The 27,064-nt window shown below is 45.4% G+C and overlaps 1 protein-coding gene across 1 annotated transcript in view; it reads left to right on the top strand.

Annotated features, from left to right (window-relative positions):
- Window positions 1-24,865, top strand: part of LOC148522898 (growth/differentiation factor 2-like) — an 80,685-nt gene extending 55,820 nt beyond the window's left edge. The window contains exon 2 of the mRNA XM_088473555.1: window positions 23,711-24,865. Coding sequence (XP_088329681.1) covers window positions 23,711-24,615 — 905 coding nt within the window. The 3' untranslated portion in view covers window positions 24,616-24,865. The remainder of the gene's footprint in view (window positions 1-23,710) is intronic.
- The last annotated feature ends 2,199 nt before the right edge of the window (window positions 24,866-27,064 follow it).

Raw genomic sequence — 27,064 nt, 5'->3', positions numbered from 1 at the left:
ACACTATCCAGTGTATAAAGAGACCAATGTGTGCATACAGTATATGTCCTGGGTCAATGCTAGGTTCTTCTGTCGCTCCTCAAGACCTCCGAACTTGCTCCCATTCTTTGCAAAGCAGGGCATTTGGTTGGTGGAATGGTGCCCACATCTGGGAAAAATATATATTCAGCTTAGACAGGCTGGCCTTACTGCCGCATCTGATGGTTCACTGTGATCACTGACACTTTATATGTCTGAAACAGTGGCATATCTATAATGCGTGCAGTGTGTGTGGGGCACACAGGCCCCTGGATCCAGGGGGGCCCCGCGCACTGCACACATTGCACCCATATTATTACCTGTCCGTGGTCCTGCGTCGGGTGTCAGCGCTGCTCAGAACACCGGAAAATGGCCGCTGCGGCCATTTTTCCGGTGTACTGCGCATGCGCAGTAGACTCCGGGCACACTCTAGTGCCCAGAGTCTACTGCGCATACACAGAACACCAGAAAATTCCTGCCGTGGCCATTTTTCCGGTGTTCTGCGCATGCGTAATAGACTTAGAGTCTACTAGGGCTCCGGTGGCTGGCTAGCAGCGTCAATCGGCTGCCGGCCACCGGTGAGAGAGGAGGGGGCACACGTGCCCCCTCCTCTCTTAAGATGCCTCTGGTCTGAAATCTTACATCGTGTACACTATACTTTGTATGAGGCAGACTATAGCTTGTTCAGTACTAATTGTGCTCCCACCATGGGCTGGCTATACTCACTTTAAAACCAAGCATTTGGGAATTCAGTTCTTAAATGCCTGCATTTGCATCTTTAAATATGCCCATAATAAAACAGTTCAAGTATTATTAGATGCAATTTTTCTGTTGGAAATGGAATTATGATTGATTCCTAAATCATATATTACTAATGGTTATTATTAGGGGTGAGCGGGTTCGGATTTCTGAAATCCGAACCCCCCTGATCTGAGGCAGATCCGAGTCAGGCTCGACTTTTCCCGCCTGACTCGGATCTGAAATCGAGGCAAAACGTCATCATCCCGCCTTCCGAGTCTCGCGGGTTTTGGAACCTATATAAGGTACCCGCGTCGGCGCCATTTTCTCACTCGGCTGTGGACAGTGAAGAGGGAGCGTGGGAGTTAGGGCTGGCTGGGCTGTGTAGTGTAGTGTAGTGCAGAGTAGTGTTGTGCTGCGCTGTGCTGCTGTTGTCCACTACTTCAAAGTCCATAGGGGCTGGCTGTGTTGTGCTGTGCTGCTGTTGTTAATAGGGGCTGTGTCCACTACTTCAAAGTCCATAGGGGCTGGCTGGACTGTGTTGTGCAGACAGTTCTCCATAGGGGCTGTGTCCACTCCAATGTCCTGTGCAGTGTCCCAGTCCTAAAGGGGTGCTGTAGTGTTGTCCAGGGGGTGCTCTGTCCATCAGGGGTGCTCCCCCCAAGTGCTAAAAAAAATAATATTTTTTGTGTGTTTGTGAATTGTGTGCACAGTAGCCGCACGTGCATCAACAAAGTAGTGCCAAGCGTGCGCCTGTGTCATAAGTAAAGGGCCGGCTGGCTTGACCGTTAAAGGGTGCTGTAACCCCCAAAGTACACTCCAGTCCAAACCAAAAAAAAAATTATTTTCTGTGTTTGTGAATTGTGTGCGCAGTAGCCGCACGTGCATCAACAAAGTAGTGCCAAGCGTGCGCCTGTGTCATAAGTAAAGGGCCGGCTGGCTTGACCGTTAAAGGGTGCTGTAACCCCCAAAGTACACTCCAGTCCAAACCAAAAAAAAAATTATTTTCTGTGTTTGTGAATTGTGTGCGCAGTAGCCGCACGTGCATCAACAAAGTAATGCCAAGCGTGCGCCTGTGTCATAAGTAAAGGGCCGGCTGGCTTGACCGTTAAAGGGTGCTGTAACCCCCAAAGTACACTCCAGTCCAAACCAAAAAAAAAATTATTTTCTGTGTTTGTGAATTGTGTGCGCAGTAGCCGCACGTGCATCAACAAAGTAGTGCCAAGCGTGCGCCTGTGTCATAAGTAAAGGGCCGGCTGGCTTGACCGTTAAAGGGTGCTGTAACCCCCAAAGTACACTCCAGTCCAAACCAAAAAAAAAATTATTTTCTGTGTTTGTGAATTGTGTGCGCAGTAGCCGCACGTGCATCAACAAAGTAGTGCCAAGCGTGCGCCTGTGTCATAAGTAAAGGGCCGGCTGGCTTGACCGTTAAAGGGTGCTGTAACCCCCATTGTACACTCCAGTCCGACTCCAAACCAAAAAAAAAATTATTTTCTGTGTCTGTGAATTGTGTGCGCAGTAGCCGCACGTGCATCAACAAAGTAGTGCCAAGCGTGCGCCTGTGTCATAAGTAAAGGGCCGGCTGGCTGGACCGTTAAAGGGTGCTGTAACCCCCAAAGTACACTCCAGTCCAAACCAAAAAAATATGTATTTTCTGTGTTTGTGAATTGTGTGCGCAGTAGCCGCACGTGCATCAACAAAGTAGTGCCAAGCGTGCGCCTGTGTCATAAGTAAAGGGCCGGCTGGCTTGACCGTTAAAGGGTGCTGTAACCCCCAAAGTACACTCCAGTCCAAACCAAAAAAATATATATTTTCTGTGTTTGTGAATTGTGTGCGCAGTAGCCGCACGTGCATCAATAAAGTAGTGCCAAGCGTGCGCCTGTGTCATAAGTAAAGGGCCGGCTGGCTTGACCGTTAAAGGGTGCTGTAACCCCCAAAGTACACTCCAGTTCAAACCAAAAAAATAATATTTTTTGTGTGTTTGTGAATTGTGAGCGCAGTAGCCGCACGTGCATCAACAAAGTAGTGCCAAGCGTGCGCTTGTGTCATAAGTAAAGGGCCGGCTGGCTTGACCATTAAAGGGTGCTGTAACCCCCAAAGTACACTCCAGTCCAAACCAAAAAAAAATTTATTTTCTGTGTTTGTGAATTGTGTGCGCAGTAGCCGCACGTGCATCAACAAAGTAGTGCCAAGCGTGCGCCTGTGTCATAAGTAAAGGGCCGGCTGGCTTGACCGTTAAAGGGTGCTGTAACCCCCAAAGTACACTCCAGTCCGACTCCAAACCAAAAAAAAAATTATTTTCTGTGTTTGTGAATTGTGTGCGCAGCAGCCGCACGTGCATCAACAAAGTAGTGCCAAGCGTGCGCCTGTGTCATAAGTAAAGGGCCGGCTGGCTGGACCGTTAAAGGGTGCTGTAACCCCCAAAGTACACTCCAGTCCAAACCAAAAAAATATGTATTTTCTGTGTTTGTGAATTGTGTGCGCAGTAGCCGCACGTGCATCAACAAAGTAGTGCCAAGCGTGCGCCTGTGTCATAAGTAAAGGGCCGGCTGGCTGGACCGTTAAAGGGTGCTGTAACCCCCAAAGTACACTCCACTCCAAACCAAAAAAATATATATTTTCTGTGTTTGTGAATTGTGTGCGCAGTAGCCGCACGTGCATCAACAAAGTAGTGCCAAGCGTGCACCTGTGTCATAAGTAAAGGGCCGGCTGGCTGGACCGTTAAAGGGTGCTGTAACCCCCAAAGTACACTCCAGTCCAAACCAAAAAAATATATATTTTATGTGTTTGTGAATTGTGTGCGCAGTAGCCGCACGTGCATCAACAAAGTAGTGGCAAGCGTGCGCCTGTGTCATAAGTAAAGGGCCGGCTGGCTTGACCGTTAAAGGGTGCTGTAACCCCCAAAGTACACTCCAGTCCAAACCAAAAAAAAAATTATTTTCTGTGTTTGTGAATTGTGTGCGCAGTAGCCGCACGTGCATCAACAAAGGAGCAGCGCCAAGCGTGCGCCTGTGTCCCATAAGTAAAGAGCCGGCTGGCTCATTTCTTACAGGCTGGTGTAACCACACAAAGTGCACTACTCTCCAGCAAAAATAAAAAAATATTTTCTGTGTTTAGCCGCACGTATATATCAAATCGATATAACATAAATGGAGGACCAAACTTTCTCCGATAAAAATAAAATAGAGAAAGATCAAGAAACACTTCCTCCTAGTGCTGAAGCTGCTGCCACTAGTCAAGACATAGACGATAACATGCCATCAACGTCGTCTGCCAAGGCCGATGCCCAATGTCATAATAGAGGGCACATACAATCCCAAATGACAAAGTTCAGGAAAATGACCTTGAAAAAAACATTTAAATCATCTGAAGAGAAACGTAAACTTGCCAATATGCCATTTACGACACGGAGTGGCAAGGAACGGCTAAGGTCGATCCCTAGTATGTTCATGACTAGTGGTTCAGCTTCACATGACTATAGAAGCCCTCCTCCCACTAAAAAAATCAAAAGAGTTAAGCTGGCAAAAGCACAGCAAAGAACTGTGCGTTCTAAGAAGATATCACAAATCCCCAAGGAGAGTCCAAGTGTGGTGGTGGTTGCGATGCCTGACCTTCCCAGCACTGGACGGGAAGAGGTGGCTCTTTCCACCATTTGCACGCCCCCTGCAAGTGCTGAAAGGAGCACCCACAGTCCACTTGCTGATATGCAAATTGAAGATGTCACTGTTGAAGTACAACAGGATGAGGATACTGGTGTAGCTGGCGCTGAGGAGGAAGTTGGCGAGGAGGATTCTGATGGTGATGTGGTTTGTTTAAATCAGGCTCCGGGGGAGACAGTTGTTGTCCGTGGGATGAAAAAGCCCATCACGGTCATGCCTGGGCAGAAGACCAAACATTCCACCTCTTTGGTCTGGCAATATTTCTATCCAAATCCGGACAACAACTGTCTTGCCATATGTACCTTATGTAAAGGTGGAATAAGTAGGGGTAGGGACGTTAACCACCTAGGAACATCCTCCCTTATACGGCACCTGCAGCGTGTTCATATTAAGTTACTGTCAAGTTCAAAAACTTTGGCTAAGACCGTAAGCAGTCCAGGGACACCTAAATCCCGTTGTCCTGTTGTATCCAAGCACCTGCAAACCACACCGTCAACTCCCTCCTCGTCAATTTCCTCCTTAGTCAGGATTGGAAGTAGTCCTGCAGGCCATGTCACTGGCATGACTGACTCTCCTATCCGGGATTCCTCCGGAGGATCCTGCATTGCTACGCCTCCTGCTGTTGCTGCTGCTGGGAGTCGTTCATCATCCCAGAGAGGAAGTAGGAACACCACTACTTTTACTAAACAATTGACCCTCCAACAGTCCTTAGCGAGGAGGATGAAGTACGACAGCAGTCATCCTGAAGCAAAACGTATAACTGAGGCCTTGACTGCTATGTTGGTGTTAGACGTGCGTCCGGTATCCGCCATTAGTGCAGTGGGATTTAGACAATTGCTGGAGGTAGTGTGTCCCCGGTTCCAAATCCCGTCTAGATTCCACTTCACTAGGCAGGCGATACCGAGACTGTACAGAAACGTCAGAAAAAGTGTCCTCAGTGTCCTGAAAAATGCCGTTGTACCCAATGTCCACTTAACCACGGACATGTGGACAAGTGGAACAGGGCAGACTAAGGACTATATGACTGTGACAGCCCACTGGGTAGATGTATCACCTTACGCAGCAACAGCAGCAGCGTCACCAGTCGCAGCATCTCAGAAACGCCAGCTCATTCCAAGGCAGGCTACGCTGTGTATCACCGGTTTCAGTAAGAGGCACACCGCCGACAACCTCTTAGAGAAACTGAGGGAAATCATCGCCCAGTGGCTTACCCCACTTAGACTCTCCTGGGGATTTGTGATATCTGACAACGCCACCAATATTGTGCGGGCATTACATCTGGGCAAATTCCAGCACGTCCCATGTTTTGCTCACACAATAAAATTGGTGGTGCAGAATTTTCTGAAAAGCGACAGGGGCGTGCAGGAGACGCTTTGGGTGGCCCGAAAAATTTCAGGCCACTTTCGCCATTCAGCGACTGCGTGCCGAAGACTGGAGCGCCAGCAAACACTCTTGAACCTGCCCCGCCATCACCTGAAGCAAGAGGTTGTGACGCGGTGGAACTCAACCCTCTATATGCTTCAGAGGATGGAGGAGCAGCAAAAGGCCATTCAAGCCTATACATCCACCTATGACATAGGCAAAGGAGGGGGTATGCACCTGACTCAAGCGCAGTGGAGAATGATTTCCGTGTTGTGCAAGGTTCTCCAGCCCTTCGAACTTGCCACACGTGAAGTCAGTTCAGACACTGCCAGCTTGAGTCAGGTCATTCCCCTCATCAGGCTTTTGCAGAAGCAGCTGGAGAAAGTGAAGGAGGAGCTAAGACGGAGCGATTCCGCTCGGCATGTGGGACTTGTGGATGAAGCCCTTCATTCGCTTTGCCAGGATTCCAGGGTGGTCAATCTGTTGAAATCAGACCACTACATTTTGGCCACCGAGCTCGATCCTAGGTTTAAAGCCTATGTGGTGTCTCTCTTTCCGGCCGACACAAGCCTGCAGAGGTGCAAAGACCTGCTGGTGAACACACTGTCAGCTGAAGCGGAACGTGACACGTCAACAGCTCCTTCTTCATTTTCTCCCGCAACTGGGGCTGCCAGGAAAAAACTTAGGTATCCTAAGCAAACCGCTGGCGGTGATGCAGGGCAGGCAGGACCAAGTTTGGACATCTGGTCCGGACTGAAGGACCTGGCAACAATTTCTGACATGTCTACTGTCACTGCATATGATACTGTCACCATTGACAGAATGGTGGAGGATTACATCGGTGACAGCATCCAAGTAGGCATGTCAGACAGTCCATACCTGTACTGGCAGGAAAATGAGGCAATTTGGAGGCCCCTGTACAAACTGGCTCTATTTTACCTGAGTTGCCCCCCCTCCAGTGTGTACTCCGAAAGAGTGTTTAGTGCAGCCGGGAACCTTGTCAGCGAAAGGCGTAGGAGGTTGCTTCCACAGAATGTGGAGAAGATGATGTTCATCAAAATGAATTATCAGCTCTTCCAGGGAGACCAGCCTCCAGAACGTACAGAGGGACCTGTGATGGTGGATTCAAGTGGGGACGAGTTAATACTTTGTGAGGATGAGGATGTACACACTGAAGAGGGTGAGGAATCGGTGGATGAGGAGGATGAGGATGACATCTTGCCTCCGTAGAGCCAGTTTGTGCAGGGACACATTAATTGCCAGCTTGTTTTGTGGGGGCCCAAACGAACCAATCATTTCAGCCACAGTTGTGTGGCAGACCCTGGCGCTGAAATGATTGGTTTGTTAAAGTGTGCATATCCTGTTTATACAACATAAGGGTGGGTGGGAGGGCCCAAGGACAATTCCATCTTGCACCTCTTTTTTTTCTTTGCATTATGTACAGTTTGGGGCCTAGTTTTTCAAACTGCCATCCTGTCTGCCATTGCAGTATCACGCCTAGATGGGTCACGTGTTTGTGCCGCCCACTCGTGTCGCTTAGCATAGTCATCCAGCTACCTCGGTGCAACCTTTTGGACATAAAAACACTATTGTGAGGTGTGAGGTGTTCAGAATAGACTGGAAATGAGTGGAAATTAAGGTTATTGAGGTTAATAATAGCATAGGAGCAGAAAAACCTACAAATTCTGTGATTTTAGCTGTTTTTATGCTTTTTTTCAAAAAAATACAGATCCAAAACACAAAACCCAGAACCCAAAACACGGAAGGGTGGTTTTGGCAAAACCAATCCAGATCCAAAACACGAAGAAAGATCCAGATCCAAAACCAAAACACGAAAAGTGGCCGGTGCACACCCCTAGTTATTATGTGTTGCTTAATGTACAGTAGCAGCCATTTACGAATGTCACATTATTATTATTATATTACTAGGGATGAGCGGGTTTGGGTTTGGATTTTCGAAATTCAAACCCCCCCGATCCGAGCCGGGAACCGAGTCTGGCTCGGGTTTTCCCGCCAGACTTGGTTCCTGGAACGAGGCAAAACATCATAATCCTGGTGTCGGATTCTCGCGAGACCCGGACTTTGCACATTTCGCGCCTCCCGCCCCGCCATCTTCACTCCAGTCCTTGAGGAGGTAGTGAGAGGACGTGTCTAGTGTCTGTGGGAAAGTGGCTGCTGTATCAGTCTTGGGATACCTGCTCTGCTGTATCAGTCCAGTCCAGTGGTGCTGTGCTGCTGTATCAGTCAGGAGGTGACCTGCTCTGCTGTATCAGTCCAGTCCAGTGGTGCTGTGCTGCTGTATCAGTCTAGGGGTACCTGCTCTGCTGTATCAGTCCAGTCCAGTGGTGCTGTGCTGCTGTATCAGTCAGGGGGTGACCTGCTCTGCTGTATTAGTCCAGTCCAGCGGTGCTGTGCTGCTGTATCAGTCAGGAGGTGACCTGCTCTGCTGTATCAGTCCAGTCCAGTGGTGCTGTGCTGCTGTATCAGTCTAGGGGTACCTGCTCTGCTGTATCAGTCCAGTCCAGTGGTGCTGTGCTGCTGTATCAGTCAGGGGGTGACCTGCTCTGCTGTATTAGTCCAGTCCAGCGGTGCTGTGCTGCTGTATCAGTCAGGGGGTGACCTGCTCTGCTGTATCAGTCCAGTCCAGTGGTGCTGTCCTGTACTGTATATACTATACTCAGTCCAAATAATTTTTACAGGGGCTGCCCTGTGTGGTGTAGGGGTATGCTGCCCTTCATCCAAATAATTTGTACAGGTGCTGCCCTGTGTGGTGTAGGGGTACGTTGCCCTTCATACAAATAATTTTTACAGGGGCTGCCCTGTGTGGTGTAGGGGTACGCTGCCCTTCATAAAAAAAAATATATTTTTACAGGGGCTGCCCTGTGTGGTGTAGGGGTATGCTGCCCTTCATAAAAAATATATTTTTTTACAGGGGCTGCCCTGTGTGGTGTAGGTATTCTGACTCAATAACCAGGCTGTAAGTGAAAGGTCCCTGAGATAATTCCTCTGTGTTTATCTGTATTGAACCAGTACTTACACTAAGAGACTTAGGGCCTGATTTAGAGCCGGACGCTATTTGCGGTCGTTCGTTCTGAAAAAGGGGGTGGCTATTCAAATGAACCGTTCGCTCTTTGCGGTCTGTTCACGCCTCTAGGTCTGAACGAGCGAACAAAACTTGCAGTCGTTTTTTTGGAAACTACGCCCCCTGGCCGCTCGCATCCTACGTCATGTCCGCTATTTATTAGATTAATCGAGTACATCGACCAGCGTATGAACTGCTCGCTATTCTTGTGGTTGGTTTTTCCTACCGCAATCATGCGAGCAGTTCTGACTATAAAATAACCCAGTGACGTGGTCAATGACGCTGCTGTATTAATTATGCACACCCATAAAACGCCCGTTTTGACCTTTAAGCACGCCTGCGTTCGGATCTCCACTCCCCATTTTCAAGCATCTTCCCCTGTTACCACCCACATACGCCTCCTCCTGTCACTCAAAATAGCAGGCAGTCGCTATCTAGCGAACAAACGATTTTCGGCCGCACTGACTGGTTCGCGCATGCATATTACGATCCGTACGCATGCGCAGTTGGGCAAACATTGCTCGGAATGAACGAACGGCCGCTTACGAGCGGCTCTGAATCAGGCCCTTTGTCAGACAGTGTCAACTCAACTAGTAAGGCACGTACCGTATGAAGAATCCAGATGAGGGTTTATTTCAATCTGATATTCTTGTAATTATGCATAACATAGTAGGTGAAAAGATGATAGTTTAGCAGAGCTCAACAGGTGCAACTGCAAGCTAAAATAGCAGACATACACTGAGGGTTAGGTCTAGACTATACAGCGCTGATGGCCCTATGACGTCACACCCTGAAAGGGGGAGGGGTGGGGATGCTAATGGGGGACCAAAAGTGTCCCCTCGTGGGCTCGCTACGCTCCAGGCACGATGGCTCGCTGCGCTCGCCACAAATATTTATTCCCCCCCTATGCCCTCGTGGATGGTAACACAGGAGCGGTCCAGCCTCCTGCAGCGGTCACGTGGTGGATACGTCACAGAGGTCCTTTAGCCACATAGGAAATAGCAGCAACCATACACTGAGCTACAGACAGGAAGAAATGAGGGCTGATGACATCAGACCCTAGCTACAGAGAATCGATGGAGTGTATCACCCACGGAAACCCAACCAAATTAGAGTCGTTTTTTATTCCAGCGGTCATATGGTCGAACCTAGTAAGGACGGTCTTAGTAAGTTCACGGCAAACCATGTATCTTGCAAAGCCTGACAAGTCTGTTTTCTCTGACTTTGGGCAAGGAATTGCTGGCTAAGTAGTGCTGTTCATTTTATTTGTGGTGTTCTGGGTAAGAGACATAGGGAGGTACAGGGCTGCATAGACATTCAGCCTAAGAGCTGGTTTAAAGACCATAGGTCTCGCTGCATGTGGGACTGTGTGGTTGCCAGGGACCTGGTGCTTTACTGGCATATTGGTTTGCAACCAGGTGTTTGTATATTGGGATTGTTGAGGTGTTGGGCCTTGGTGCACTGTGATGTGTGAAAATGGGTCAGGATGTCGAAGTGGTTGTGCATTGTACTGACCTTGGATATGGCATATTGCATAGGGATCTGAGTGTAGAGAATCCTCTGCATCGACTTCACTTAAACTGATGCTGTCCCTTTCACTTCCACTGGAAGCTTGTTCCTAAACCTTTAACTGTACCATTGCTGTGACGTGCTCACATTATTCTCTAAAGTTTCTATTTCTGGCTTTTCACGTGCTGCACTGGCTTCCATTTCTGCCTTTTCGTGCGCTGTACTGGCTTCCATTTCTGCCTTTTTGCGCTGCTCTGGCTTTTATTTCTGCCTTTTTTTGTGCAAAGTCGGCTTGCAATTTGGTAGTCTCTGCATCTCTGCACGCGCCTTTATAAGTTGCTCGGAATATTTTGAACATCGTGTCTTAGATGATCGTTTTGAACGCCTGGTGGACACAGAAATATGTGATGATGTTTGCAGTAATTGTGCGATTCTTGCCGCTATCCTGGATTTAACTTCACGTAATAAACTGTCTCGATCCAAATTAAGATCATTAAAGCTTTGCAATTCTTCTAAAGAATCCTGAGTATTGAGTTTCCTTAGAATGCTTACTTATTCCTGGCTTTTCAGTCTATAAAGCTCATATACTGAACAAGGCTGTCCTAGGGCTCCCTCTAGTGGTGACATGTCAGAAACAGGTTGAGGGAGGGTGGACATATGATTTAGCAACTTTTGCCATAAGTTTAGGACATCGGAAGAAATTTCATGCTTCCTACCTTCAAGATTCTCTTTAACCTTCCACGTAGGCTTAGCAAGGCGTTTAGACTGCAGGTTGGGATCCAGTACTTCTCCTTGTTCTGATTGTAGATATTGTTCATCTTGAACAGGCTGTGCAGTGTTCCCTTCAGCCATGATATCACACAGGTAGAATGGATCTGAATAATACTGGAGTGAGTTTGTAGTTTGCTAGAAGAATCTATGCTATAGTGTGTAGCTGCACACACTGATGATTTCTTCTTACACTGTAGGCAAGCTTGTTATTGTCTCTGTATCTGCAGAAGCTGCCACTGGCTTACTGGTGTATATAGCAGTATTTATCAACCATCTTTTCACTATTCTGACTCAATAACCAGGCTGTAAGTGTAAGGTCCCTGAGATAATTCCTCTGTGTTTATCTGTATTGTCAACTCAACTAGTAAGGCACGTACCGTATGAAGAATCCAGATGAGGGTTTATTTCAAGCTGATATTCGTAAGCCCGAAGATTGACATTCAAGCATGAGGGACAATAAACCACAAGTGTTTTGAGTGTTGCCAGTTTAATAACGTGTTGGATATTGCCCCTTTAAGTGTAGCTGGTCTTATGCAGCCAATGAATGTCTCATGGGGAGTGGTCTAAGAGTATCTAATGGAGTGATGTATATAAATCTGCCTCTTGTTCTAGTTTTTCAGGACAGAGAAGTACATGCAGCTGTAATTCTCATATTAGCAGCGTCCTTACTCTATCTTTCATTCTTACTGCTCCTCTGCTCTCCCCCCCTTTCTCTTTCCTTCATCTACTCCATTTTTTCTTTTCTCTTCCTTTTCTCACTTTAACCTGCTCTCCCTCCCCTCCTTTGTTTTATAATCTTGCTGCTGAGCATGTCCCTTCCTATTCATGTGCCTCCCCCGCCTGGTTGGCAAGCTATATGCACCCTGGGAGCCTGATCCCTGTGGCAGCAGGCCCCCAGTGCTGTTCCCTGCCGCAGCCGCCGCACCTCGACTATCAGCATGTCGGAGGCGGTCGCTGCGCATGCGCTGTAAGGCAGAGCCGTGACTGAGGCTTTGGCTAACAGCTCTGCTTTGAATGCTGCCATGTCGGGGGAGGCCAGCAGTAGCCACCGTCCCGCACTGCACCCCCTACTTCGCCAGGCTCCTTTTAGGCCTCAGGCCGCGACCGCACATGCGGACTGCGGCGGGTCTGATGGCCATACCGATCTGTTTATGTTGAGGCAAGCAGCGCCTGCTGCTGCCTCTATGCTGCAGATGTAAGGGTCCAGTCGCAGGCAGGTCACGCCCACGATCCGGACCCGCTCAGTGGGCGGGGCTACGCCGCCAGTCACGGCCGCCATTTTGTGTTTGAGGGGCTGCTAATGCACCCTACGGGTTTTTCAGGGTCCCCTGATCCTGGTCCCTGACTCCACAGTGCCCTATGTTATAGGGGCTGCGGGGGTGGTTACCCCTATGATAGTTCTATTCCCTCGGGCTGCTGCTGCAGCTTTGTGCAAGGTGTGCCAGTGCGTAGGGCGCTCCCTCTCAGTCCTTAATGCCCCTGGTCAATGTCATCTTTGTGACTGCAGTGGCCAGCCCCATAGGCAGGAAGGGTTTATGGTTGCCCCCCCCAAGCCCACACCACGATGACCACAATAGAAATAGCCTATAATACTAAAGTTGCATGTTTTTTAGGATCCCCTCGGTGTCACAAATGAGATAACTAGCACTACAGTCCCTGTTGATCTTTAAAATGTGTCAGACAGTAGTAAAAAATTGGGAAGCCAGTAATGAATATTGTTGTGCACCGACTAGGAGATCTGGAAAACATGCATTGTTTGGGGTGCATCTATAGGATCAATTATTAATACTGAATAGTACACTATTCAGTACACAAGGCGTCCAATGTATACATCTATGTCCAGGGCAGTGCACGGTTTCTTTTTCTGCCCTCCCCCAGATTCCCTCACTTGCTCAAATGATCTGTAATGGAGCCCCCATGTGAAATAAAAGATTCAGCTCAGACTGGATGGCTCTACTTCTGCATATAATGGCTTACTGTGTTTGCTGGTCCTGTATATACCAGAATTATTTCATTCAGTACATTCGTATGATGTATATTATAGCTGGTTTAAGTGCTGATTATGCCCTCTTACTGGTAGTAAATGTTGAATTCAAGCATTTGGAATCCCCTTTGTAGAATTTCTGCATTTGCCACTGAGCCCTGTCCCTTTACGAACAAGGGCTGTTAGGATTGCCCAAGCGGGAGATGCAGGCAGGCCCCCCCACCCCACTCCCTGTACTAAACTAGGCTAGTTGGGTATGGCCAACCTGCGGGGGAATACTAGAGCAAAGAGAAGAGCAGCAAAACAGTGGCAGTTTTATGCTGTGCATTGAGGTCACATTGGGGGAATAGAACGCTTTAGTGATGCGCTATCTGACATTAAAGGGTTAGGCTGCTTTGACAATGCCTTATTTAAGTATAGTACCTAGTATCTAACCGAGATCTCTGTTGAATCATTGATATCAGTCGATAGAGGAGATGGTATTGTTTATTCTGAGCATTTAACTTACATTGACAGAATACATGTGCTACAGTGAAATTCCACAGGGTGCACAGCTTATTACTGCAATTACTGTCCCGAGCAGCTGTTACTGGAGTGAGAACACCTATGGGAAGCTCCCTTCTCAGCTATGCTCCTACTTCACAAATATACATTGCACCTATATTAATGTGAGTACTACTATTCATGTTCTGTCAACCATGTCTCATAATAAATAAATAACAATAAATAGCTGTAACTTTAAATTATAGTGCAAACTAACCGAGATAAAACTAACAGGCGGCCGTCATACTATGTAGTGCCCATTGAATTCCGGAACTCTGTATGGCGCCCTCTGTCCATTTCATGCTCCACTGGAACCACCTACACTCGTGTATTTTCACTATATTTGCGGCATGCTACCCTTTAACCCACCCTCAAGAACTTTGGGGCGTCACCCTAAAAATGCTTCCGTGCCAAATCTGGTACCGCCCCCAGCTGTCGATGGCGGATCTCCTTAGGACGGCTGCCCCTATATGCCTCGTTCATATGTGGCGCTAGTCAGAGCCGTAACTAGACTTTTTGGTGCCCTGTGCCAGAAAGAGCATTGGCACCAATTCATTTTTCAAAGGAACATAATGCACCCAAAAAAGGGCCATGGCTTCATGTGGAAGGGCCAGGGAAGAGATAGGAGAGGCCAGGAGATGCTGGGGATGAAATAAGAGGAAGCTACAAGCAAGAATGATAATAAATAGAAATTTGACAGGCCCAAACAGTGCCCCCTGACCTGTGGTGCCCTGTGCGATGGCACCGGTCGCACTACCCTAGCTACGGCCCTGGCGCTGGTTACAGCTATATCCTCATAGGGAGGTGGCTGAGTACTCCTGCAGTAACACTCAGCTCCATTTTTACTGATGCTGCTGTCGAGACTGGCTTTTTGAGCTTACCTCAACGGTTCGTGGTGCGCTTCACCTTGGGGTTCACTAAGAACATGCTGTTTGCTTGAGCTGTCCCCCATTGTGGTTGCTTTAGAACTCTGGGGGACCGCTTGGGTAATGCGAGTATGATTTTGTTGCGACACCCTGGGCGCATTGCATGCGCTTTACCGCAGAGTTCGTCCTCTTTTTCGGTTGTTCGTTTGCTAGGATTAATTGTTCTGTGTTGCCTGCTGCTTAATGTCCATTTTGCCAGGCTTGTGCCTGTTACACAGTTCAGTTGTGCCGTTCGAGAAATTAGCCCCTCAGGCCGTTTTTGGCCGGTGACCAGTGTCCTCCTTATTTTGGCAGTTTACCAGGCCGGCATTTAGGATTTAGCTTTTTGGGCCATTGCCCCCAAGGCTTTGCGCTGTTAGCAGGTGGGTTGGCTGGAATGGGAGCGTTTTTCTGGTTTCGGTGGCTCAGGCACGTAGGAGCTTGCAGGGAGTCATGATGTCTTTTATTTGGGATCTGTATTAGCCAGAGCGCTCGCTCGCTGTGTTACAGCATGTTTTAGTAGGCGTGTCTATTTTGTCTGCATTGTATGACGGGCCTGAAGGGGTTGGTCCAGGTCGACCCTTAAAAGCGATTGACTGCAGTTCCATTGATATGTCCATATTGCTTGCTTTACTTGCTGGCTACGGTCCCTTCAGTTTCTTTTTATCAGCTTTGAATGCTTGCTGTTTCGATTAGGTTTTTGCCATGACGCTTTATGCAGCGGTTTTTGGGTCTGCAAATTAGTTGCCTCCTTTAAAAGGGCTGACCCACCACTCACTATTGGGGATGTAATTTATATGCCTGGAAGCAATGCTAGGCCTTATATAGTGCTCCAGTGCGGACCAGGCTCGTAGAAGTCGCTGGCTTCACTTCGACCATATCCCATTCCTGCAGTATGTCCGGTGGTGCTGGCGTGCGCTTTTGAGCAGATGCATGACGATGGGCTGGGGCATGGTTGATGCACAAGGATGTATCCCCGGTTACGAAATACCAGTTTTGTCATGTTTTTTGCAGCGTTGTTTGGCTTTCTCAGAGCTCGAGCCGGGCAAGTTCGGTACTCGCTCATTTAGAATAGGAGCTGCTTAATCTGCGGCTTCTGCTAGCTTATCAAATGGGGATATCTAATCCCTTGGTCGGTGGTGTCCTGCTGCGTTCCAACGTGATAGTCGTCCGGATTTAGCTATTTTGCTCCAACATAGCTCACCGGAAGGCCAAACCACTCGCCGACGTACTGCGGGAGTCTATGAGAAATTTTTTATTTTCCCCCGGGGGCCCAATTGGCTTCTAAACTATATGATATGGCGTGATGGCATTTACTCCGAGGGTTTTTAGGTCTGGTTAGCTACGTTGTTCCCCTCCCCCTCTCTTTGTTACGTTGTTTGCCATGTCTGCAGGGCCGGATTAACAGGGGGGCGAGAGGGGCGATCGTCCCTGGGCCCCCACACGTTAAGGGCCCCCACACCCATCAAGGTTAAAGTGGACTGGAGGAGACGGAATCAGTTCCGCCTCCTCCGGCCAACCTAACCCCGGCGCCGCAGGGAGGTTCCATTTACCAGGCGCCCGCTGTAACCAGCGGGCGCCCGGCTCCCTCCCCGCAGCGGCAGCCGGAGTCGGAGGCTTGAGCTCATGTGAGCTCCAGCTTCCGGCTCACGCAGTGAACTATGGCAGAGACGTCATGACGTCTCTGCCATAGTGCAGAGGAGCAGCCGAGCAGACTGCAGAGGACGCGGGGCTTAGCTTAAGGTAAGTATGAGCTTTATTTTTATTTTTTTAGTGCAATCGGCCTACTGAGGGCATTACTACAGGGGACATTTACTCGGGGGTTGAGCATTACACCTGGGGCATTACTCGGGGAGGGGGGAGGCATTACTACTGGGGGCATTAATCAGGAGGCATTACTATTGGGGGCTCTACTAGAGAGGGAGCATTAGTATTGGGGGCACTAATAGAGGGGCATTACTACTGGGGGCATTTCCACAGAGGGCTCTACTAAAGGGGGAATGATTACTGGGGGCATTACTATTGGGCGCACAACTACATGGGTATTACTACTGGGGGATTTATACAGGGGGCATTACTACTAGGGCATTACTATTGGGCACACGCCCCATTACTACTGGGGGGCATTACTATTTGGGGCACAACTACAGGAGTATTACTACTGGGGGCATTACTACAGGGTGCACTACTAATGGGAGTATTGCATAGGGGGCACTACTACTGGCTGCACTACCACTGTGGGCACTGACACTACTGGGGGCTCTGCATAAGGTCCCCATTGCGCATAACCCCAGTTTGTCACATTTAATAGGGGCCCCCACAGACCTTAATCCGGCCCTGCATGTCTGTATGGTGTATCTGTGGTAAACTGCTTGGTTTGTTTTTTCTTTCCGTATTATAAGGTGCTGCATCTGTGTGTGAATGAACATATCTACTTATGCTGTGATATGTGGACATATATGTACTCCATTTAACGCAGTGCTATAATTAATGTTTGAAATAATACTGACAGAGTGGCATTTGGTTTACATAATTTAATTGCAATAGGATAAATAAATAATATATAGATATCCAGGATACTACCATATAGGTCAGAAAATATTAAAAACACATCTGTATTGTTACCGAGAATCTATTTTAATTTACACTTTTTCTTAACTATATAACACTTTAATTTCTTTATTTTAATATTTCATGGACTATATCATGATATACTGTACTTATTTTAAAGAATAATAAAAGTTCTAATTTAATTCTGTGCATCCATTGCAGACAACTCTTTCCCTCTCTACCCTTATGGGGAAGGATTTAGGTCAGCGAACTACATTGGATTGGCGCACTATTGTCATTAGATCCATTTGATAGCAGAAGCTCTGCCTTCCTGCCAGTGTTGTGGTCTTTCATTGTCCACAAGAGTGTTTGGTGGTGTGCTGGTTCTGGTGCCCGGTTGGGTGTTGCTAGGAGGAAGGAAAATACTGCTGTTTTTTGGGATGGTTGCTTGTTTTTGGGCTTATTTTTTTTTAGTAGAAAAGAGAGGGGGGTTTAACGCCCTATTGTTCCTCAGCACACTGAATTATACTAGCAACAATATATGAACACTATATGGTAATAGAATTTCAGAGATATTAGTTGCATGCATTTGCAAATACATGGGATGCTGCTAGGCCTCGTCAAGGCTTCTCTGTCACTAGCAGTCCCTACACTAAACGGTTCACGTACAGGCGCAGAGCACTCCAAAACTACGTACAGCCCAGGACCCCCCCGGGGCATCACACGAAAAATGGAAAAAGAGTGACAGTGCAGTGTAAAGTATAGTAGTGTGCAAGTAATTACTAAGTGTTAAGGGGTTAAAATATATGTGAAAAATTACATGAATAATAAACAAACATAAAAAGGTGATGTGAAAAGTAACTATGTGTATTAAGTGGTGATGCCCTCAGGAGGCCCAGCCAGAGCAGCCTCGGCGGCCCTACTCCCAAACGCTCACCCCAAATGTAATGTATGCCAATTAAAGCCTCATAATAAAGGCACATATATATTTTTGGCAAATGTAAGGCCTCATGATAAAGGCACATACATAAGTGCATCCGAATTGAGAGCCAGCTTACCTGGGAGTCACCCCTGGGAACTCCAACTAGCACTACTAGAACCAGCATGCCCTGCTAATGCTGGCTCATTTGGGTGAGCGTTTGGGCGTAGGGCCGCCGAGGCTGCTCTGGCTGGGCCTCCTGAGGGCATCACCACTTAATACACATAGTTACTTTTCACATCACCTTTTTATGTTTGTTTATTATTCATGTAATTTTTCACATATATTTTAACCCCTTAACACTTAGTAATCACTTGCACACTACTATACTTTACACTGCACTGTCACTCTTTTTCCATTTTTCGTGTGATGCCCCGGGGGGGTCCTGGGCTGTACGTAGTTTTGGGGTGCTCTGCGTCTGTACGTGAACCGTTTAGTGTAGGGACTGCTAGTGACAGAGAAGCCTTGACGAGGCCTAGCAGCATCCCATGTATTTGCAAATGCATGCAACTAATATCTCTGAAATTCTATTACCATATAGTGTTCATATATTGTTGCTAGTATAATTCAGTGTGCTGAGGAACAATAGGGCGTTAAACCCCCCTCTCTTTTCTACTTGGTATGACCCCTCCCTTTCATGCACCTGAAAAAAGTACTACCTGATTGATTGAGCAGCTGCCATTTTTTGTTTGTGGTTATTTTTTTTTAGGTAGCTTGTTTTTGGGCTTGATAGCCAGGTCCCACCACTAAGGTGAGCAAATGTTATATAGCTCCTTCACTAATCCATTTATGTTTAGCTGTCTGTCTGTATGTATGTATATCTCTCTGTATATGTAGTTCTATAGATTTTGTTAACTAGAATGACTCGTTTAAACGATCAATAGAAGTTACATTTTCCCATATGTCAGTTATTTTGTTTTGACGTGTTTGTTTAAATTGCTCTTTGTCCTGTACTTTACCACGCACAGAGGGCCTGATTCAACAGTGCACACTAGTTGCTTGGGAATCTGCGCGGAACCATTCTGTGCATGTGCAGAACAGGTCCTGCTATATCGCACAGGCATCTGTATGCATTTGCCTGATTTACAGGCAGAGGAGTTTGCGGGGTGGAGACGGCCTACGTTCCTGGAAATGGGGGCATGTTGCCCCTGTTTTCTGCATTCCCGGAAACGAGGGTATGTAGCCATTTTCTGGAATGGCAAGGCTAGGATCTGCATCCATGGACGCAGACTTCCTGGCCTTGCAGGATGACAGAACACGGCCAGCTTCAGCTACCGCAGCCTGACCAAAGGTGCAACCATCGCGATCAATGTTTGCAATGGTGATCCCAGACTGCAACCTCGGTCACAGCCTGGGATCGCAGATGCAGCAAGGAGATTTCAGACACCTTCTGCTGCATTTGCATTTTAGCAAGGACTGAATTACAAAGCTGCTTGTGGATGGCTTTGCAATTCCGTCCTATGCCGAATCAGGCCCGAGTGCTCTGCGCTTTACGTCGCACAGTGGAGTTTATTCGTAGAGCAGGGAAAAGCTGTGTTTTGCAAATATTTATATGTATTTTAATAAAATGAACAATAAACAATAATGTTTGTGGTTTTCATTAAATTACCCCCACCCCCGTACCACCATATTACGTTGGGCATGTTTTGGGCTTTATGGGATTGGGTTGGGCTTGTTCTTCACTCAAGAGTTGCTTGTTTCTCATTTCAGAGTTGGCAACAGTGTCCAAATCGTTTTCATCACTTGTAATAGTTAGGGGAAACACATGCAGTTTAATTAAGTAGTGTCTATTGTTCCACTGTCTGTGTATGAGACAGGATAATATTCTTATATTCAGCTTAACTTTACAGGCATCTAAACACTATTGTGCCACACAGGAGTCTATCACAGACTCACGCTGTCACCATAAATCAAAGCCCTCTCGGGATTGGCATAATCTGGCATAATCTAAATTAGACATTTGTATCATATTAGACATTGTAGGAACTGGCAGGGCACGCCTCATGACCGACGCAGCATTCCACTAATAGCTTTATCAAGGCAAGCAGAGGGTATACACAGACCTGCCTTATGTACCCTCAGCCCGGGTGTCCAGCCAATCGGGAGACAGTCTGTTCGTTTTGGCCAATCCTATCCTGCCACCTCAGTAAATCCCGCCCCTCCCATTGTGGATCGACGGGGATATTTTACACTAGGAGTGCATGACATATGCATTAGGGGCTTAATGGAGCCCTGATTTACTGATTGCTCCAAGACTAGAGCAATCAAGTATCGAGTTTCACTCGTAATTTGCCTGAAGATAATGATTACTGTGTACCATGTATACACTAATAAAGAACTTGGTGTGTATCTATGTAAACCCAGTCTAGAGTCTTCCTTTCTATTATGTAATGGGATTTTTAATCTCAGCCATGCAAGTCACGTGGGTATCATGTAGTACTGGGAGTCTATTCAGGTTAATAGAAACAAATTATGATAGATGGATTCCTATCAGTAATGAGGGACAGACTAGTACAATCAAATACCTATTCTCTAAATAAACATTAATAATAAGGTTGGCTGTATTTCCCCTTCGTGCTAGGGACCTGGAAGTGACGTGAGTGAGGGCGGAAGTGCAGTTCCTGCCCATGACAGCCAGCTACAAAGTTCTTTGTCCCCACTTAAATAGGTTTGTTGTCCCCTCGCGGGCTCGCTGCGCTCGCCACGCTTCGGGCACGGTGGCTCGCTACGCTCGCCACATGGTTATATTCCCCCTCTATGCCCACTTGGATGGCAGGGAATGACGCTGGACACTGGCTGATGACGTCAGGGTCCTCTCGGTGAAGGGGATTTAGACATTACCGTAATAATAAGTAGCACAAATGTACCTAGCACAGACGGTGTAATGGCAGCACAGATGGTGTAAATGGTTAGCGTTACTGCCTCACAGTACTTAGGTCATGGGTTCGATTCCCACCACGGCCCTACCTGTGCGGAGTTTGTATATTCTCCCTGTGCTTACGTGGGTTTCCTCCGGGTACTCCGGTTTCCTCCCACATTCCAAAAATATACTGGTAGGTTAATTGGCTCCCAACACAAATTAACCCTAGTGTGTATGTGTGTGCACATGTGACAGGGAATATAGATTGTAAGCTCCACTGGGGCAGGGACTGATGTGAATGGACAAATATTCTCTGTAAAGCGCTAGCGGAATATGTGTGTGCTATATAAATAACTGGTAATAAATAAATATATGTATAAATAAATATTAAACAATAATGAGTAGCACAAATATATAAGTATAAATTAATATTGAACATACATCCTGTGTTGTTCCTGTTTAATCTTTGATGGTGCCATACACATAGTATATTGGTATCCCAATAGGTATATAATCCATAATGTTAGAAAAATATAATAAATATACAACTGTAATGTTTGAAAAGATGAATAAATACAAATACCAATACATACATATCCGCAATAATTGATGCTATTATGTGATCCTGAAAATAATGATAAATACATATTATAAACCCCCCCAAAAAATTTTTTTCCAAAGATATATAAGTGTAAAATAAAATAAATTCTCATATATAAAAAAAATATAGTTTCCTGATATTACTTAGGATCTAGAGCTTGGAGAGAGATAAGTACCAACTAATCAGCATCTAACTGTCATTTTACAGGCTATGCTAGAAATATGACAGAACATTGGTTGGTACTTTATCTCTCGCTTCAATTTGATAAATCTCCCCCTGAGTGAGCGACATCATGTCACTCATTGAGTGTTTTGCTTTTTCCCAATGTTCCCGCATTAAGCACCAGTCAAACACCTTTCACTTTCCAGTTAGCTGACATTGTAGAAGAGAATGTTTAATTATTTAAATTAAATAAATGTTAACTTGCCCTGTGTGCTTCTTACCCTACTAGTGATGTCACCAGCTGCTCCTCTGTGTCAGCAATAGTTTGGGTGTGTGACGTGGATTATGAAGTCATAGCACTCAGCTTGCCTGTCCCCATTCCGTCTCTTCAGGTGTAAGATATGCTGAACTCTATATATGGACATATTTTGGCATTCATGGAAATGCCTATTGTTGCGCCCCACAAGTGGACTTATATCTACCTTTAAATAGAACCGTAAATGTTTACCAAGGTGTGTGTGTGTGGCTTGCATTGGGACATTCTGGGAACGTAAGCAAATGCAAATTCCTGCACCCAAAGCGACGTGTAATATAAGACTGGTTTTGGTTTTAAACTAAGTGCCGCTAACATCTAGTGACTATCTCGCCAAAATTGCTTTGGCTTCAACAAATCGCGGGCTATTACATTTGGCTCTGAGAGTTAGAAAGTGGAGAGAGTAGGTTCTCCCAGACAGCATAAAGTATTTATGTGAGGCTCCTATAAATTAGGCACAGATGGATTATGGTGTCAAAAGCACATACACTATATATAAAATGATCATACATCCAACTTCTACTGTACACATTTTCAAGCATGTAAACTGTGTGATTTAGCCTTGTGGGCAAAGCAAAACCATTGCCTGATGTGCCACTTATTGTATGTGGGTTGGTTATGGGATCCCGGCGGTCGAGATGCCAGTGGTCGCAATACTGACAGCGCGACATCCCGACAGTCAAAATCCTGACCCAACTAGGTGCGTAGCCTAACCCTCCGCCTAACTCCCCCGCAGCCTAACCCAAACCCTCCCTCCTGCAGCCTATCCCTAACCCTCCCCCTCCCCGCAGCCTAACCCTATTTTACCAAAGTAAAGAGTAACCCCCATGCAATGCGCATGCGCGGTTGGCGCCACCACAAGGCTTCAATTCTGAGCGCACTGACTTCCAAAGGCCACTGCAGTACAATTTAAAGGTTAACATTCAAATAGTCCTTTGGGAATAAAATCATTGGCTACAGGCAGGGATCTGTGTATACTCGACATTGTATAGATCAGGATATTCTCCTTTGTGTGAGTGGCCGGACCTTCATGAAGCCTGAGGGCCCCACCTATGATTATCCTATGCTGGATCTCCTTTGTTTTACAGTATCATGGGTGAGGGGAATATTGAGTTTCAGGGGGAGCACATCACATTGCTTAACTGGTAATAAATGGATCTAGAAACAGTACGTCTATAATATTACATTTATTTTTACAACAGAAATGCAGTATTTATCTATAAAACAATACATATCAAATGCTGATTAAAATAAGACTAAACATCGATATCTAGTTATAAAAATTCAATAGAAATAGTAAATGACACTTATAATGAAAATAATAATTATAATAACGTACAGAAAGTGTTATATTTTAGTGTACTTCATTCAGTTTTAATATTTGACCAACCCTAAGCCCCCCCTCCCCCAGCCTAAGCCCCCCACCCCCTAGTGCACCGGCATATTAAGCGCCGGGATGCTAACTACATCCTTTGTATGTGCCCTTTAGAGAAAACTATACCAGCCCTGGCCTGTCTGGCAAAGTCTAGATTTATGTTGTAGGTAACTGTGTCTACAGACACCAAGCTTAGCACCAATCAATGGTCTATAATGATGGATGTTTTTATGTACACTGTTTTCTAATGACATTGTCTATATATTGTAAGTAATAACAAGCTTTATATTCTTTTGCAGACGTTATGTTGTCATTGTCCAAGGAAAACCTAATACAGAGTCACATCTTGCTGTTTAATGTCACAATTCCGTCACATGAAGAGATAACAAAGGCTGAGCTGAAGATGAAAATATCTTTGGGCCATTGGGGTCTAGGACATCTCAGTTTATTTGATGTCATCCACATTGAGCCACTTGAGAATCTAAGAGACACAGATTCCTTTTTGGCGGCAAAAGACGTTGAGGAAGGTGAATCTGTAACCATCGATGTCACCAGGGCTGTGAAGAGATGGATGAAGTCTAAAGTGGAAAAATATAAATTGGAAATATTTTTGAAAGCAAATACAGCTATAGAGACCTGCATCAAAACCACACATGTTGGTTTATCTTCTGATGACAACCACCTACCAATATTGATAATCTTTTTAGATGATCAGGGCAATAAGATGAAAGAGACAAGGATGGATCTGTACCAAATGATTCTTCATGAGCAAGAAAGAAATGTTGGAATATTTTTGCAAAACAGCAGCACTGAGCTGGGGGAGGAGCCCAGGGAACATCATGTGACCGGGAAAACACTAGTAGGGAGTAAGACAAGGATAAAACGCTCTGCAGAAAGTCATTGCACAAAGACATCCCTAAACGTTAACTTTAAAGACATTGGCTATGATTTTATCATTTTCCCGCCAGCTTATGATGCCGGGCAATGTATAGGACAATGCACGTATCCACTAACCGATAATCTGACACCTACAAAACATGCCCTTATACAGGCATTAATGCACAGCAAGGATGAAAAAAAAGTTGCAAATCCGTGTTGTGTGCCAACTAAGCTGGAAGCTATACAAATTGTCTTACATTTAAATGGTGCCTCAGCTATAAAACATTATGAAGGCATGAAAGTGGTAGAGTGTGGCTGCAGGTAGTCAATTACACCATGTTTACAAAAGACAAAAACCTGTTAACGGCTGGAGGGCTGTACAAACAAATTGAGGACAATTAATCTGCAAATGGACTGCTGTCATGGAACAATTTGAGATTGAAACGCGATAACTTATTGAAAAATATAGAAAAAATATATTATGCCGCTGTTAAATGAAGTGCAGAGAGGAATAAGGTGGGACAGGTTGTATGTGGCCATATAACCAAGTATATGAAAGTATTATTATTATTATATTAAGGGGGTTATTTCATTTTGTTTTGTTTTTTTACCCTCCCATTGTAATAATTGATCACTGTCACGGTAACCTGACTGCACAAGATTTATATGGGTCGGTATACGACAGTATGCCATATCTCTCCATCTCCTACAGCAGAGGTCCCCAAACTCTGCCATTACAGTCCAGGTTTTAAGGATATCCATGCTTGAGCACAGGTGACTTAATTAGTACCTCAGTCAATTTGATTTAACCATCTGGATTCAAGCAATGCTATCCTTAACACTTGGAATGCAAAGGCGGAGTTTGGGAACATCTATTTATCTATCTACCTAGCTACAGTATCTATCTAGCTACAGTATCTATCTAGCTACAGTATCTATCTATCTATCTATCTATCTATCTATCTATCTATCTATCTATCTATCTATCTATCTATCTATCTATCTATCTATCTATCTATCTATCGTATCTACCTGTCTGTCTGTCTGTAGTATCTATCAATTAGATGTCTGTCTTTCTACAGTATCTGCGCAGTTTAAAAAAAAAAAAACACAGCGAACATTGTCACTGCGTCTGACTCAGAATCAAGCACCATTTGCACCCTCTGCTGTTTTGTTTATATATATATATATATATATATATACACATAGATCCACACCCCCGGCACTCCAAAAATTCGATTGTAGCAGCTCCGGTGCCATCCAGGGTTTACGCAGCCCAACACAGATACCAAAAGAGAGGCATTCACGAGACTTTACAGCAATAGTGAAACAGTCCTTTATTCCTACGTTTCGGGAACTTCAACACATCATCAGGGACATACAGCAACAAATAAACAGACAAAACCCATATATAAATACCCATAGCACTTACCCAATCAACATCCTGATGCACCACACCCGTTGAGAGCAAGCCAGGGTAGTCCCGAACAACGTGTTGACGGGTTGAAGTTCCCGAAACGTAGGAATAAAGGACCGTTTTACTATTGCTGTAAAGTTTCATGAGTACGAGATAAACTGTGCTACTGTGACTGGATACTGACGTGCTTGATTAATCAGAAAATCACATTAGCCTCTCTGAATCAAAAAATAACCAACAACATTTATTGAACATACAATAAAACAATATTCATAAATTCATAAGATGTAACTCTCGGATAAGAATATATATCACAGTGATACAGTTGTTGCAACAACTCATATGGCCATTTAAAAAGTATCCATTTAGTAAATCTTTACCCAATAAGGAATTTTTCCTTTGTTTTGAGTTCAATTTGTGAAAATAAAGGGTCAAATGCTCACCATTTTCCACATACAAATATTTTGGAATATTCGGCGAAAGCCTGATGTGAATTGGTTTCCAACTGGCACTTTTAGTGCGCCGGGCTTGCTAAGGAAAAATGTCGTTGGAGATGGAATGGTCCGCAAGGCTAGGTAGCCTTCAGCAGTGGCGGAGCCGTGAATTGACCACCTGGCATGTGAGGCGAAGTGGCGGCTGTGCTGAGGCCGGTTTCCGTCCAACACCGCAGTCTGTATACCAATCTCCCGTTGCCGACAAGCAGTGTGTAGAGCGGCTTTTGACGCTCCGTTTTAATTGGAGCTCTTGTCTCTCTGTGCCTCACGGGTGATGGTGGCAGGAAGCAGATTGTGCTGAGTTGCTGAACACTGTTCACAGTGTTAACTCCTTCGACGCATTTCGCTCCCCTCTTGGAGCTTTTTCACGATAGGGGTAGTCAGTCCATATCCTACCCTTAAATAGGGTTTTCAATTAAGCAAATAAAATCAGCTGGATTTTTAATAATTTCAATTATCTCTTATACTGATCGACAGATAATAAATATAAGATACTAATAATAACAATAATTAATATAAAATTATAAATCATATACTAATATAAATATATAACACTAATTATTAATAAATACTCATACACTAACCTAAATACCCATACATATATAAATACATATTAATACAATTGATTTGCATATTAAAAACCACTATATTCTCACATGCAAATCATTTAATATCAAAATGACACAATTTATTGATTCATTTTAATATTTCGCTGCACAGATATAAATTTCCCATTATATCATTAATCCATCTAACCTTGCTTCTTTCCTCATAAGGTACTAATTGTTCCACATTATATCCATCTTCTGAAACATAGACATATGTATATTTTATATATTTATATATTCTTTATTATTGTAGTT

The sequence above is a fragment of the Taudactylus pleione genome, unplaced genomic scaffold, assembly GCF_031769625.1.
Source record: "Taudactylus pleione unplaced genomic scaffold, aTauple2 ptg000136l, whole genome shotgun sequence".
Taxonomy (NCBI): Eukaryota; Metazoa; Chordata; class Amphibia; order Anura; family Myobatrachidae; genus Taudactylus; species Taudactylus pleione.
Note: the sequence above shows the minus strand (reverse complement) of the source record. Positions and strands in the feature narration are given on the sequence as shown.